General features: G+C 33.4%; 2 protein-coding genes across 2 annotated transcripts; both read left to right on the top strand.

Annotated features, from left to right (window-relative positions):
• Window positions 1-1,638: 1,638 nt before the first annotated feature.
• On the top strand, window positions 1,639-8,702 carry LOC116145983 (L-galactono-1,4-lactone dehydrogenase, mitochondrial-like). The gene is made up of 6 exons (XM_031431405.1): window positions 1,639-2,250; window positions 2,939-3,189; window positions 3,691-3,876; window positions 4,229-4,649; window positions 5,896-6,036; window positions 8,238-8,702. Exons 1-6 carry the CDS (start codon window positions 1,639-1,641, stop codon window positions 8,394-8,396), a joined length of 1,770 nt encoding a protein of 589 aa, XP_031287265.1. The 3' UTR covers window positions 8,397-8,702.
• A 4,447-nt stretch (window positions 8,703-13,149) lies between these two features.
• On the top strand, window positions 13,150-14,681 carry LOC116145984 (probable transmembrane ascorbate ferrireductase 4). The gene is made up of 4 exons (XM_031431406.1): window positions 13,150-13,335; window positions 13,430-13,481; window positions 13,581-13,777; window positions 14,328-14,681. The coding sequence occupies exons 1-4, from the start codon at window positions 13,186-13,188 to the stop codon at window positions 14,679-14,681; spliced, it is 753 nt and encodes a 250-aa protein (XP_031287266.1). The 5' UTR covers window positions 13,150-13,185.
• Window positions 14,682-15,645: the final 964 nt, after the last annotated feature.

Genomic DNA, 15,645 nt, shown 5'->3' on the forward strand with positions numbered 1-15,645 from the left:
AATGAACTTTTCAACTAATCTTTTCAAGCGTATGACAAAAAAAAAAAAAAAAAAAATGAAGGAGCATCATACAATGTAAATAAACATAAAAACCATACTGCACAACTCATTACTAATCCTGCCATCACAACAGTTAACAACTCAAAACACATCTAAAACTTCACTAAACTAAAACTCAACCAAAGCATCAATTGAAAAGCAAGCATGCAAACTTAGTCTTCCACTTAATAATATTACCTCCACCACCATCATAAACAACATCCATTTATTCATTGTTACAAACTAATAATCTGAATAATCACTCAATTAAAACCTCACCAACGTATGAATTAAAAAACTTTCATTTCACACTTCAAGCACAACCAACAAACATTAGTATCACACATAACAACATTAAAATAACACATGCACCACCATTACACATTCATTCATAGCATACCAATTCATAAGATCACTAATTTAAGGATCACCACAATTAAGACCATTATCCCCACAACTCAAAAAAACACATCCAAATAATCACCAAAGCTAAAACCCCACCAACATATGAATTAAAAACCCTGTAATTTAACACTTCTAACACAACAATCATAGCCAACCCTTCAAACAATCATGCAAGCCCTACAGCCCTACAGTAGGGCTTGCATGATTGGTTGGTACAATCATAGCCAACAATCATGCAAGCCCATATTGGCAAGGCTGGCCTTGCACAACATGCGTTGTGCGTGGCTAGCCTTGCCAATATGCAGGGCAGCCTTCCAGCCTGCCAAATTCGGCCACCTCCTGCCATCCCCAGCCCACCAAACTTCCTAAAACAACCTCCCTTGCCTCCCCCCATTCTCTAGAACCCAAACAAAGCCACTCCACCAATGCCCGCCAACTGCTCGACAAAACGCCACAACCACCATAATAATAAAACCAACTACATCTATCCCAGATTCGCACAAATCAATCCATTTTCTCATCCAATTAAAAAAAACAAGTAAAAAATGTACCATTTCTTCATTGGCGTCCTCCTCCTCACCTGAATTCTCGCCGACGTCCTCTTCTTCAAAACCGTTTTTCGATTCTTCTCTCTATTCTTGTGTCACCGTCGTCCCATCTGCCTGTGGACCACCTTCACTCATTGGATGATCCACCGGAGCGTCGTCTTCGATAGCCTTTGAACTGCTGGCGCCATCGGAGTCTAGGATTCGAAGTGAGGTTGGATTTTCCTCCTCTTTGTGAATGTCAGCCATGGTTTTGTGTAAGGAAGCTTTAGGATTGAAAATTTGGAGGAATTTAGACACTGTAATCGCCAGAAATCACATAGAAATGAATAGTATTTATCGATCATTTTTTGGGTATATGGCTTGATTAAGCGATTTTGAAGGGTGATGACTCATTTTCAAATTTCAAAATTTAAACAACTTTTGTTAATTATGATTTTACCTATATATGTTTAAGTCTTTTTCAATTTAACTCATTTTACATGTTTAATGAATCCTAAGTATGCCACGTTAGCTTTTCCAAATTAAAAAAAAATTCAAAAAGATTTTCAGAATCATTTTGTTAAGGGAGTTAAATTTCTTCGTTCACCACTTCACCTCCTCCAAAACAAACCCAAACGGCAAAACCCTTTTATATCTTCAACTAAAAATGCTAAGAGCTTTCTCTCTCAGGCGCACACTCCATCTTCATCTCAAACCTCCCAAGCCAGTAAAAGATCCATTACCCTTGACACGCCCACTCTCAACTGCCTCCCCCTCTTCCTCCTCTGATGCCGAAATTCGTAAATATCTGGGCTATGCGGCGCTTTTCCTCTTCTCTGGTGCCGCCACTTACTACTCCTTTCCATTTTCCGACTCCGCCAAACACAAAAAGGCCCAACTCTTTCGCTACGCTCCATTGCCCGAAGACCTTCACACTGTCTCCAACTGGAGCGGCACCCACGAGGTACAGACTCGCAACTTTCACCAGCCCGAGAATATCCAAGAATTGGAGAATTTAGTTAAAGAAGCCAATGAGAAGCGGGCTAAGATCCGGCCCGTGGGCTCCGGGCTCTCTCCTAATGGGATCGGGCTGGCTCGGGCTGGGATGGTGAATTTGGCCCTGATGGATAAGGTGTTGGAGGTTGATAAGGAGAAGAAGATAGTGACGGTTCAGGCTGGAATTAGAGTTCAGGAGTTGGTGGATGAGATTAAACAAGATGGCCTTACGCTTCAGAATTTTGCTTCCATTCGAGAGCAGCAAATTGGTGGCATCATTCAGGTTACTTCTTCTATATACAGAAGTTTATCGTTGTGATTATAACCAATGGATGTGAAGGGTAACTTATTTTAACGTAATAGTTGACAATAAATTTGTAACTGCAGTGGAGTAGTAAACCGTTTCAATGTTGACTAATGGTTGACTTATATCATTGAACAATAACTTAATAAACGTTACCGCTGCTTTCATGACATTGTATCTTAATCCTTATTTATAAATTTAAAGTTTTGTAATTTAAAGCTTCAAACGTAGGAGTGATAAGTAATCAGCAAATTGCTTCCAATTTATTAGTTGGTGTATAGGGGTTGATATTTTTATCTCATGGTTATTTAAATGTGTTTGAATTAAAGAGCCTTTGCCTTTTTCTTTTTATTGTGGTAGATGACAATTCCTATACTTATTATTTTCTCACTAATATATGAATTCCTTATGCTTCAACTATGATTATCAAAACCTTAAGGGCAGAGATCGCTTTCTGAGACTGTTGAAAAATGGAGTGTAAGATGACTACATATTGCTGTTTCGTGTTTCTGGAAAACAAGGAAATGAAAAAAAAAATGTTAAAGAGAAAAGAAAGCTTCGGAAATGTGATGTTTAGCTGGGAATTATAGACTTTATGATGTGATTTGGTGTTAATTTTGCTTATAGTTTAAATCTGATCTTCATTTTCTTTGCTATTTGTTAGTAGGTTGGTGCACATGGCACTGGTGCAAATTTGCCTCCTATTGATGAGCAAGTCATCAGCTTGAAGTTGGTCACTCCTGCCAAAGGAACAATTGAGGTTTCAAAAGAGAAAGATCCAGAGCTCTTTTATTTGGCTCGTTGTGGTCTTGGTGGCCTTGGAGTTGTTGCTGAAGTCACCCTTCAGTGTGTTGAGAGACAAGAACTTGTGGAGCACACAGCTGTCTCAAATATAAAAGAGATTAAAAGAAATCACAAGTAACCATTCATTCCTTTTATCATTTATCTTGTATTTTGAGCAATCTCTCTTGTTTGCCGCAAATTGTTTTGCAATTTCCAAGAAGATTATTGACCTAGAACTTATTTAGTCCTTCTAAGTATTATTATGTCATGAATAATTTGGATGATTCCGGTGCATTCACTTTTTCCATGTTATATTAATAATTGGTGCTGTGAAATTTGTAACAGGAATAAGGTACAAGTTTTCAATAATTCTATCTTTGCTGCTGTTGCATTGAAACAGAAACATTCTTTATAAGAGTTCTGTGTCACATGCGTTTTGTGTAGATGTGGTTCTTAACAATCCATATATCATGGATGAGACTAAAGTGAAAGATACATTCATATTTTTGTTATCCTTTTCAGAAGAATCTCTTCGCTCTTTCTCCATGGAGTAGCGGAATAGCATACCTGTAAATCAATTGTTTCATGGAGGACTTTTTTCAAAAATTAAAAATCATTTGAACTTTCTATTTGCAGGAAATTATTATCTGAGAATAAGCACGTGAAGTACCTTTATATTCCATATACCGACACGGTTGTGGTTGTAAGGTGCAACCCTGTTTCAAAATGGAAAGGTCCACCCAAATTCAAACCAAAATATACGACAGATGAAGCTATGCAACATGTTCGAGACTTTTACAGGGAGTCCTGCACAAAGTATAGGTACAGCTGTTGGCTTTAGCTATTCAATTTAGACTTTCAATTGTTATAATTGGGGCAATAGGAAGGGTAACTGGTGATACCAGTCCATCAAGGCCAAAAAAAAAAAAGCTTGGATTAGCTGAAAATCTTGTCTCCACTTCCATGTCTTTGTGTGTGTTTCTCTCATTCTCTCTTTCTTTGATTTTATGCCACAGTAAATGTTGTCTTGCCTTTTCGTGTAGCGACCTTCTTACACCTAACTTAAGGAAAACTAAAACTTTAGCTTATAACATCAAGGCATTTATTATCATGTTTGTTGGTTTCTTGATTTGTTTATTTCAGTCAATTAACTGCTTACTTTAGTTTCTTGCAGAGCTGACGAAACCACAGCTAAATCTCCTGACAATGATGAACCAGACATAAATGAACTTTCTTTTACAGAGCTAAGAGATAAACTGCTGGCACTTGATCCTCTTAACAAAGACCATGTCAAAAAGGTTAATAAAGCCGAGGCTGAATTTTGGAGGAAGTCAGAGGGATACAGAGTTGGATGGGCTGATGAAATTTTGGGCTTTGATTGTGGTGGGCAACAGTGGGTATCAGAAACTTGCTTTCCTGTTGGAGCCCTTGCCAAGCCGAGCATGAAAGACCTTGAATACATAGACAAGCTGAAGCAACTGATAGAGAAGGAAGATATACCTGCACCTGCTCCTATAGAGCAACGCTGGACAACACGCAGTCGGAGCCCCATGAGTCCAGCTTATAGCCCTGCTGAGGATGAGATTTTCTCATGGGTAATTTATTTACCTTTATTATTTTTCCATATTTGTTCTTTTCTTTTTTCCTTGTCGTTGGATTCTTTTATGAGGAGGGGACTTCATTTGTCATATCTTTCTTCCTGTTTATCTGTCCTGTGTATTCTTTCTTTCATATTTTTCCTGGCTTCTATATTTTATTATTTTAATATTATTATTATATCTTGAATTGAGAATGTATATAACAAAAAAAGGGAGTTACATCTATGAAGTAGACCGCATGTCCACAAAGATAGCAAACACCACTGAGGGAGTAAAGTTTACAAAAGAAAACCCTCCCCTTCACAAAACAGAACCTACGCTATAAAAATTATGCTTCAAAAACCCCTTTCAAACACAGATGAATAAAGAAAGAAAAGCAATCTTTGCATTTTTTTGGACTCTGAAGTCTATAGAGAAGCAAGAAGTTGGATCTTTTCCAACAAACCCTGATTATTTTCTTCATTATCTTTCTCAAAAAATCCTTTGTTCCTTTCTTACCTTATAACCCTGATTCTTTGTTTTGATTTTAAGCTTTTTTATGAAATTTTAATTCTTTAGTTGATGAAATTTGTTAAATTATTTTCAGTTTTCTGTACTTGTTTATATTCGAATCACAAAGGCATCCTCAAATTCAGTTTGCAGCAGTGTCAACACCATCAGACTCATTTTGGTTAATGCATAAAGCACCTACTCATAGATTAGCTGTTTTGGCATCAAGTTTGTGTGATGTACTTGTGCCAGATGTACAACCATATGCCAGCATTTAGTAACAGTATCTTTTGCAATGCCTATTTCAAGCAATTCAAACCATACAAGCATCATAGGCTTGATTATATTGCTATTCTGGTATTACCTCTGTGCAATGTTATATTGGTTAGTGACTTAAAAAGTAAAATTGGAAGGATTGTTAACATTTTAGTTTTCTTAAACCTTATTTTGATTTTGATTTCTTGGTTGATCGACTTAATTTTGCTTTTGCATGGAATTTGAGCGAAACCAGCAGTAAGAAATTTTAGCACTTTTACATAATGTCTCAAGGTTTAATCATGCTTTTAGCTGCAGCTTATATATTACAAAGGATTGTGGATATTTTCAATTTGATTAACCAATGAAACAAATGATTCATGGTCTTAAGAATTATAGATAGTGCATGTTTGCGATGGCTGTTTGTTTAAACTGGTTGATTGAAAATTTTTAGCTTTTCATTATGCTCATGTTAAACTCCTTGTTGGTTTTGTTTTAGGTTGGTATAATTATGTACCTTCCCACTACAGATGCTCGCCAGAGAAAGGACATAACAGAAGAATTCTTCCACTACAGGCATCTGACTCAAACACAGTTGTGGGATCAATATTCTGCTTATGAGCATTGGGCTAAGATTGAGGTATTGACTAAGTTTTTGCATAAACTAATCTTATAACTTCTCTTTCACAAATTTAAAATAAAAATAGACTTATTATCCCTGGTCTCCTCAGATGTTTGAATTTCAGTCAGTGACACACCACCATTTTAAAATTATATCCCTCACATTTCAAAATTATCCCAAACTTCCCCTCTCTAGCATTTGTTAACAGAATTTTTTAATTGGACTAGGGCAAATGTGTAATATGACTGGGGAATGTAATTAATCTTTTTAAAAATAAAAATAAAGAAGATACAAAGGTCTTACAAATAGTCTCTGTTTGACCTTTAGCAACTGAGAGGATACATTGTGCTCTTTTAATTGTAGTAGTTCATTGCAAATCATAAGATTTTTAAACTTTTTTCTTCGTCAAGATTTTCTTAGCTACAAATAAGGTTTTATTTTTCTTGTAGGGAGGGGGATATAAATTGTAAATTTTATTGGTATGGAACAGCTTAGACTGGAGTTAGTGCATGTGGCGTTGTTGGGTGCATATGGTTATAAATTCTAAAGTTTATCCACTTGACGTGACTGAATTTTTCCTCTCTGTCCGCATTCTTTTTCTTTGTTCTCCGTCTGGAATCCCCTTTTTCTTCCTAAATATCTACTCATTTCCCTTTATTGTTTTCTGTTATTGTTGAATTACTAATGCTTAATTCTTCTTCTCAAACTTGACTTATAAACATCATTTACATGTTAACTTCTTTAAGATGCCGTCACGTCATGATATTTGGTTAATTTTGTGACACTTAGACAATATGCAAGCATGCCAAATGGTTTATAAGCTTCTTTTTGCACCTTAGTTGCATGAGAAAGCCAATTAAAAATGGCTAGTCTTAGGGACCTCAATTGTTACATTGATAACAATTGAGATGGATTTTTCAACTTCTCTCCCTCATTATTCCAAAATATGTGTGACTTGGGCTCTTTCATCGATAATATACTAAAAAGTTCAACTATTTCACCGCCTATAATACTCCACTGTCGCCTCATTTCTATGATGACATTTAACTTCTTCTTGGGACCCAGTGGCGTATGTAACTTTTTCTGGTGTTGTCTACTGTTGGAGCTTGTACTACGCAATTATTTGACTTGAGGCATTTCATGTTATGCCAGAGTTGAAGATGTACGGTGGCATTGATGTCACTGACGGTGAAGGCGGTATTTGCTACTTCAAATTAAGTTGTGATACTAAGGGCAATTTTGAAATTGTCTTTCTTGTTAAAATTTTCTGTTAACTAACAGTGCTGAAGGAAGGTCTGGGACAATTTTTGAAATGTTAAGGGAAGTGAGGGATAATATTTTATACCTTTGGGGTTTGTTTTACTGAAATACAAACCTTGAGCCTTGAGGTGAGGGATAATAACCCAAAAAAAAAAAAAAAAAAAAAAAAAAAAAAAAGAGAGAGATTTTACATGTTTTGGATTGTATTAGGGTTTTGTTTTCAAATTTAATCTAGACTAGATTTCCAGAAATTCAAATACCCATGTAAGCCTAGTTTGGAATTGTTGTAATTTCTTCCTTGATCACTTATGATTCTACATTACAAAAATCAACTTGACATAAAAGTTATAAGATGTTTGTTAAATTTTAATTTTAAATTGTTTTACTTTTAGAGGAGTAGATATATGACATGTAAAATGACCGAAATAGGATTATTTTTCTTTAATTTTTTCTTTTATAATGTTCTATTTAGAAATGGATTAACCGATTGATATTATATATTTTTTTAATTATCTTTAGTTTCCCAAGTTGAAAACGTCTTTACTGTTTTCATTGTCAGAATATGGATATCAGAGGATGATGTCGAATGCATTTTGAGATCTTAAAAATACATAACTTAATTCACCTTATTTCAATGTTTTGACTTTCTTCAAAAAACATTAAATGAAGCTATGCACCCGAAAGATTCCTGTACTTCTTCTTATTCTTTATGAGGCAGCCGTAGGGAAAATAAGATATTATATATCCTTGTATAGTAAATCTTTTCTGGACTCATACTGTGCTTTTATAAGAACTCTCCTTTTAATACTGAGCTCAGATCATTTAATGAATATAATGCTTTCCAGTAATTAAAACAAGTATAATTCTCTTACATTGTGAGCAAAAAAGATGGTAACTTGAAATCAGCTGCTACATTTTTCGTTGATTCTTTTTATTTAGATCTACCTAATTATTTCCAGGTTCCAAAGGACAAGGAAGAACTTGCTGCTCTCCAAGCAAGGCTGAGAAAGCGTTTTGCAGTGGATTCTTACAATAAAGCCCGAAAGGAGTTGGACCCCAACAGAATTCTCTCTAATAACATCCTAGAGAAGCTATTCCCTTTATCAGATACTGCCTGAGAAGTACGTCATATTGGTTAGTTATTTGTTTATTACTTGATCAAAATGCCCTTTGCCTGTTCAAATTCACTATGAGCATCTTGAGCCCTAATATATTGGCCGTATATCAAATGGAGAGTGATGTTCATATTCATGTTGTATTATTAAGATGATGAACAAGATAAAGTTGAATAAGCGATTGAAGTTTCATGAGAGATGCTGTATATCAATTGTAGAGATTCATGTTGTAACGTGAAAATGTTTGGCGTCGTTTCTTTTATTTAATCATTCCCTATGTTTCAGCAGCTTTAATGAGGAAAAATCTTGAACCTGAAACTTTAAACCTGTTTGAGCAGCTCTCCAATACTGCTTGTTTGCTTGTTGGAATGTTTGGATCTGAAAATTATTTTGATTTACAACTTAGAAATGTCATGTCTAGTTCTAGTATTGAAAGAGTCCATATTAGTTGATTCGAGATGAAATTATTAGTTTTATGTACAAAATCTTTCATCAAAAGTGCTTGATTTGGATCCCTGAATCGTCCAAGAATTCACAAGTACAATAAATAATACTAAACATATAGTAGCTATTGAGGATGATCACTTAGAAACAAACCTCACAGAGCCAACAGCAGCACCATTAAGAGAGAAGAATAGGCAAAGTAACTACTCTAGTAAGGCAAATTTATAAATTCATTTCATAATAATTAATTTCTTACCCTGCTTTCTTGTTTGTTTCAGGACAACACTTGTTCCTGCTGGAAGAATAACCTTTAAACAAACATCAATCAAAGTCTAAAACATTACGTTGATAAAAGCTTTAGAGTGTTTGGATTGGGGAAATTAACCTGATGTTTTGTTGATTTTTGGCATTTTGGAACAAATTCTGCTTAAACTCTCTCTACCTTTCTTCCTTTCACTGGAATGAGTAAAGCTCTTCCACTTCTCTTCTTCTTAACTCTTAACCTTTTGTTAAGGTTCCATTCATATTATACAAACTATTAAACTAACCCATAAATAAGTTGATGTATGAATTAAAAAGTTAAAACTGAAACAGTTTTGATCATCTCAATGGACTAAGGATTGTTAGATTTTAGTCAGGTTTTATTGAATGCTGATAAGACATTTAAGTTAAAGTTTGATAAATATATAACAATCAACTCTCCTCAAGTTTTAAAGGAAAAAATTGACACCCTTGAGTTTTAAAAGCTTGATTTGCTGATGAAATACCATACTATATACCCTTCAAAAACATAAAAATAATAATAATACCTAACTATTTTCTATCCCAATGACTTACATAGGACGACCAATTTATCAGGTTCATAATTGGATTAAGTCATCAAAACTATGAATTTGTTTAGTTCTATTGTATTTCATGAATTAATTAAACTTTTAAAAGCAAGTTGAGAAAATAAGCTCATATTTGCTGTATATATTCCATTTGCAACTTCTAATGGTTTATTATACTGAAATTTCACTGCATAGATTATTTTTTTGTATTGCTGACATGCGCCATATGCATACAAATCAACTGTTGTCAAATGTTGTTGTTGTTGTTGTTGTTTATTTTTTTTTATTTTTTTTTTTTTTTGGGATCTTGTAATGCATTGATCTAACATTTTGTGAGAAAGGATTCTTTTGTAATAAAAATAAAAAAATTTATTTGTGCATATATATTAGAAACAATAGAGTTGATAGCAACAATGGCTTTGTTTGCTTCTTTGGAAGCTTAGGCACTTTCCATTTGCTAATTGCACAAAACTCACAACAGATTCCAAACAATGCTACCTTTCTTTTGGATATTATCAATTAAGAAATTCTCTTTCTTCCTCATTTATGGAAAAATAAGAAAATCTCTTCTTCAAATCCTCTTCTCTTCAATGATTTGAACCGTGAGGGCATTTACACCAAAATAGTGTTAAAATTTTGTTCCAACCCAACACCAAAAGTCACACCAAATTTGGTGCAATATTATTCATTCACACTAATTTGAGGTGACACTATTCATCTATTACAAAACATATTTTATTTCTTTATTTTTGTTATTTAATTTTTTTTAATTTGTATTTATGTTAATTTGATTATTGTTTATATTAATATTTATAATAATAAATTCATAATAATTATGTAATTAAAAAATGATGAAAAATTAAAAACAAAACTTCGTTCAATGCAAATATTAAACTACAATAGCTCAAAATAAACTAGTTTAAAAACACTAAAATTAAAAAAAAATACAACATAAATTAAAATAACAATTTAATATTTCGATAGATTAGTTTCGAATCCTCTAAGATCATCAAAATATTGAAAAATACTAGAGCTATTTTGAGATCCTTGATCTTTTTATGAAACTCTTTTTTGCATAATTTTTTATTACTCATTTTGAAATTGTTTATATAATTCAAATCCTTGAATAAAATGTTGTTATTTTCTCGATATTTTGCCAAAGCCAATTTTTTCATTTGGAATTTTACTTTTTTTTTTTTTTATGACATTTTAGATTAGATATAATTTTTTTTATATTAAATATAATGTTTATTTGATTAAATAAATGCTTAATTTTATTAAATTAGTATAACTTTTAAAATTGTTATTATTTAATAAAAATATTATTTTCAATAATTAATTAATATATATAAAAATAATTAGTAGAATAAATTTATTATTTATTATTAATAGAAAAAATATTTTTTTAATATAATATTTAGTATAGTAGATTAGAGATGCAATAAAAAATTGGCAGAACGACTTACAGCTACTCAAGGTTTGGAGAAACGATATATTGGTACCCAAAAGGTTTCAAAAAGACAAACAGGTACCTTTTGTTAGAAAGAAGACTAGAATGCCCTTTGAGAAATATTAGTTTATTTTTTTAATTACTTTTAGACCCCTTAAGTTTATTAATTCCATCAAATACCCCCAGAAAAAAGTTTAAAAATTAACAAAAACACCCCCACTCACCCATACTTGCCAGATTCCGACGGCCACCGTCGATGGTAGCCAGAATCTATCACAACGGTCTACGCCACCATCGGAACGGATCTGGCCGAAAAAGGCCAGATCGGTGAACTACTGGCCATTTCCGGTGGTGGCCATCGGAATTTGGCAAGTATGGGCGAGTGGGGGTGTTTTTGTTAATTTTTAAACTTTTTTCTGAGGGTATTTGATGGAATTAATAAACTTAAGGGGTCTAAAAGTAATTAAAAAAAATAGACTAATATTTCTCAAAGGGCATTCTAGTCTTTTCCCTAACGAAAGGTACCTATTTGTCTTTTTGAAACCTTCTGGATACCAATCTATCGTTTCTCCAAACCTTGGTAGGTGTAAGTCGTTTCCCATAATAAATTACCTCAAAATCACAACAATTTAATGTTTGTGCTGGAGATATCTGAGGGGTGGAACTCCACTTCCTAGGCTTCACATGGAGAAAAGGTAGTGTCCCAGTAATTAATGTGCAGACATTAAACACAACAATGGTGATGATGATTTTGATTTCTTGTACTAGTCTTCATTTCTACGTTTCCTTTTGGAATATTATCAATTAAGGTACAACCTTTTAAGACTTTCCATTTGGGAGGACAGAAGCTACAATTTATTCAATTAGGGGACATCTAAAAACGATAAAACAATTTAGATGTCTTTGATTTTTTTTTTCTTCATGACTTTTTGAAGTGAATTTACTTCTTCAATCTAAATCTAAAATGTTTTGAAAAACTAAAAAAAAAAAAAAAAAAACTAATTTTTTTTTCAAGGGAAATCGAAAAAGCAAAAAAAATTAAGAAATTAAAAACTAAAAGAAATTTTAATAAAATAAAAAAACTATTATTTTGTAAAAAAAGGATAATTTAAATCTTTTATTTCGTTTTTTAATTATTATTTATAATTTGATAATTATAGTTTTTATTATTTATTTTATAAACAAAAATAATTTAAATTTATTCAATTACGTCTTTACCCTTATATAAAGTTAATTTTAACCCTAACATTGAATACTAAACTGTAAGGTAATATTTAATGTAAAACAATTTTTTTATATAAATAAATACTTATTTGTATTTATTATATTATAGTAGAAGATTTCAAATAAAGTATATGGATCCCTGAAACAAACGGCACATTGCACACGAGTTACGAAATCTTCCCAGCAGAAGTCAAACTGCTGAAAATGAGGTTTAAGGGCTCCAAATCCAATTCAGAAAAATTTGATAATTACATCAATACCCATACGATATTAATCAATTTATACTAATACATTAATTAACTTTTCTGCTTTTCTTTTCATTCCATTCTCATATAACGAGAAGTTGTTTGACTAAAGGGTCCAAGGGAAAAGCACCCATTCCTTTCATTGTTCCTTTTTTTTTAGCTTTCAATTCTTATTGTATAAATATATTTCAAAAAATTAGTAATTAAAAAAAAATTATAATTTTTTAATTTCAGTAAAATTCATTAAAATCTGTACATATTTTAATTAATCAACTTTCTGAAAAAGATATATTCTTTATTTTCTTTTTCTTTTTTATTACATCAATTAGTGGAATGGAACTGTGGAAGTGCTTTTGCCCAACTCACAATGCTGCATTGGCAGTTTAAAATAGTAGAATACGTTATATTATTATTCATCATCAATCCTTTCCAAATTAATAAACAACTTTTAGAAAAAGCACTTCTTTACTCCACTCCACTGCAAATAGTGCTTGCTTTGGCACTAGTGCTATGGTAGATCCAGAGCTCAGTTGTCGGTGGCTCTAAACAATCGACTGTCACCTCAAACTAAAACTGCAGCTCACAACAAACACTCCCACATGGCCACTCTCTCTGCTTCACTACTTCCACTCTTGTTCATTGCAAGAATATCAGGGCTTATAGTTGCAAGTTTGGTCATTTTATGGGCTCTTGCTTTCCAGTCTAGTTTCCTTCCTCCTTCTTCTTCTCAGGAAGACCTCGTTTATGCGGTAACTACTCTCTTTTTCTGTATGCGTGTTTTTTCTTTCTTTAACAGCATAACTCAAGAGCTAAAAATGGTGTGGGGTTTTCTGGTTTTAACAGGTTCTTCATCCTTTGTTGATGGTGATCGGTTTCATTATCATCAGTGGAGAAGGTAGTGATGACATGTAATACTATATTGCAGTTAATTGTAGCAAGAAAATGCGTGATTAGGAAAATGGGGTTTGAGTGTTGTTTGTTTTTGGTTGTCCAGCAATTCTGGTGCACAGATGGTTGCCTGGCTCTAGACATTTTAAGAAATCAGTACATTTATGTCTTCAAGGAGTGGCTTTAGCTTCTGGGATTTTTGGAATTTGGACAAAGTTCCATGGCCAAGATGGAGTTGTGGCTAATTTCTACAGTCTTCATTCTTGGATGGGTTTAATTTGTGTCAGCTTGTTTGGAGCTCAGGTTTTACTCTTCAATCCCCTCTATCTTTAGTCGTAATTTTTCTTTAATTTCGTAGTCCTTCGAATTTTATGAATGCAAGTTTATGAATTTTCTGCAAAATTGAGAAAATAATTGATGTAGAGTAGTATGGTTAATGGTAATGCCCTCATTGCGGTCCCATAGAAATTCTTTCCAGAAGTTTAAATTGAGAAGCAACATAATAATACATTATTATCTTAAACAGACATTCTCTTGCAAAAGAATCAACCCATAAAATAATGAAACAAATGGGCCACAAGATGGCCCAAATAAGAAGCAGAGAAAGAGACCTCTGGCTCTCTGCTAATCAGAAAAGTACAATGGATATTTAAGTACAAGGCTTCATTTCTCGTGTCGCTAAATTCCCATTCTTTCTTAAGTACACTCGCAAATGAATACTTTCGTTTTACTGTACAACAAATTTTGTTGGGATGGTTAATAAACTTTACTGATATTAAGAGTAGCTTTGGTATTATATAACAATGAAGAGAATAGTATAACAATGTTGCAATTACTTTGATTGAAATTGCAGTGGATAGTGGGCTTCTTGAGCTTTTGGCATCGAGGGGAGGTACGTGCATCAAGAATTAGTGTATTGCCATGGCATATTTTCCTTGGTCTCTACACATATGGGTTGGCTGTAGCGACTGCAGAAACAGGTCTTTTAGAGAAACTTACATTTTTACAAAGCAGAAGAAGTGTATTTAAACAATGTCCAGAATCCATGGTTGTTAATAGTTTAGGACTGGGGTTAGCCTTGCTTAGTGGTATTATAATATTTGCGGCTATTTCACCCAAGTACCATGTTCACCAAATTAAACTCAAGTACTCAAATTCCGAGGCTTCTCTTCTTGATGAAAGAAGAGAAAATGATAGATCGAGATAATTATAAGATTCAATTGTAGAAGTATTGTTTTATGTGCTAAAGTTGTTCATTTGTTTTTTGACAGTAAAGTTGATAGATGTATAGCTTAAAAGTTTTGGTAACATAGTGGAACAAAATGATGATGGTTCTGAGATTTCCACATATTATATGTGGAGCTTTCAACTTTTACTGGCAAATTTACTGTAAAGAGTTAAAACGAAAATTTACTATAAAGAGTAAAACGATTTCGTGGTGCAACACTGCAATGCAATATGAGAAGACTTGACTAGGAACTTCCAATTTATTATTATTATTTTCAGAAAGGAAAAGATAAAGAAAGAAGGTCAAGGAGTTTGTTTTATGTGTTCAATGGGTGGAGATACAGGTGAAACAACTACTAGAATCTGTCTAGTATGACCCTAAAATGAAGGTGATTTGTTATAATACTGAGTCGTTAGTTTCATTTTTATTTAAAAAATTTATAACTTAGGATCAGTGATCCAAGGTGTCACGAATCCCATATTGGAAGCGCATTAGGGAGGTCTTGAGCTTATAAGGGGGAGTCCTTCCACCAAATAGGTCAGTCTTTTGGATGTGAAACTCCCAACCTATGAGAGTGGTATCAACATAGACTCGAATCGTCTTTTGGTGTCCTATCAAATGCCTACGCAAAGGAGTGTCCACGTGTGATAATGGGTTTGGTTGAGAGTGAGATGGACGAGTTGACAGGGCATCCACATGTGATAATGGGTTTGGTTGAGAGTGAGATGGATGAGTTGACAGGGCATCCACGTGTGATAATGAATCCACACGAGAGTAAGATGGATGGGTAGGCAGGGTCTCCCAATTGTGATGATTGGGTGGGGGTGAAATGTTATGAATCCCACGTCAGAAGCGTATTCTATTGAATTTTTAACAATAATTAGCAGTAAAACAATAGTAGCAAAACAATGCAAGAATAGCAACAAAACAGTAGAAGAACAAC

The sequence above is a fragment of the Pistacia vera genome, unplaced genomic scaffold (assembly GCF_008641045.1).
Source record: "Pistacia vera cultivar Batoury unplaced genomic scaffold, PisVer_v2 Contig470, whole genome shotgun sequence".
In the NCBI taxonomy this organism is placed as follows: domain Eukaryota; kingdom Viridiplantae; phylum Streptophyta; class Magnoliopsida; order Sapindales; family Anacardiaceae; genus Pistacia; species Pistacia vera.

What these genes read in the sequence shown, in the direction of transcription:
- LOC116145983 (XM_031431405.1), top strand. Translation starts at nt 1,639, where the DNA reads ATGCTAAGAGCTTTCTCTCTCAGGCGCACACTCCATCTTCATCTCAAA. An exon ending in AAATTGGTGGCATCATTCAG is followed by an intron (nt 2,251 to 2,938) that starts GTTACTTCTTCT and finishes ATTTGTTAGTAG; the next exon opens with GTTGGTGCACATGGCACTGG. An exon ending in AGCATTGGGCTAAGATTGAG is followed by an intron (nt 6,037 to 8,237) that starts GTATTGACTAAG and finishes AATTATTTCCAG; the next exon opens with GTTCCAAAGGACAAGGAAGA.
- LOC116145984 (XM_031431406.1), top strand. Translation starts at nt 13,186, where the DNA reads ATGGCCACTCTCTCTGCTTCACTACTTCCACTCTTGTTCATTGCAAGA. An exon ending in AGGAAGACCTCGTTTATGCG is followed by an intron (nt 13,336 to 13,429) that starts GTAACTACTCTC and finishes TGGTTTTAACAG; the next exon opens with GTTCTTCATCCTTTGTTGAT. An exon ending in TCAGCTTGTTTGGAGCTCAG is followed by an intron (nt 13,778 to 14,327) that starts GTTTTACTCTTC and finishes TTGAAATTGCAG; the next exon opens with TGGATAGTGGGCTTCTTGAG.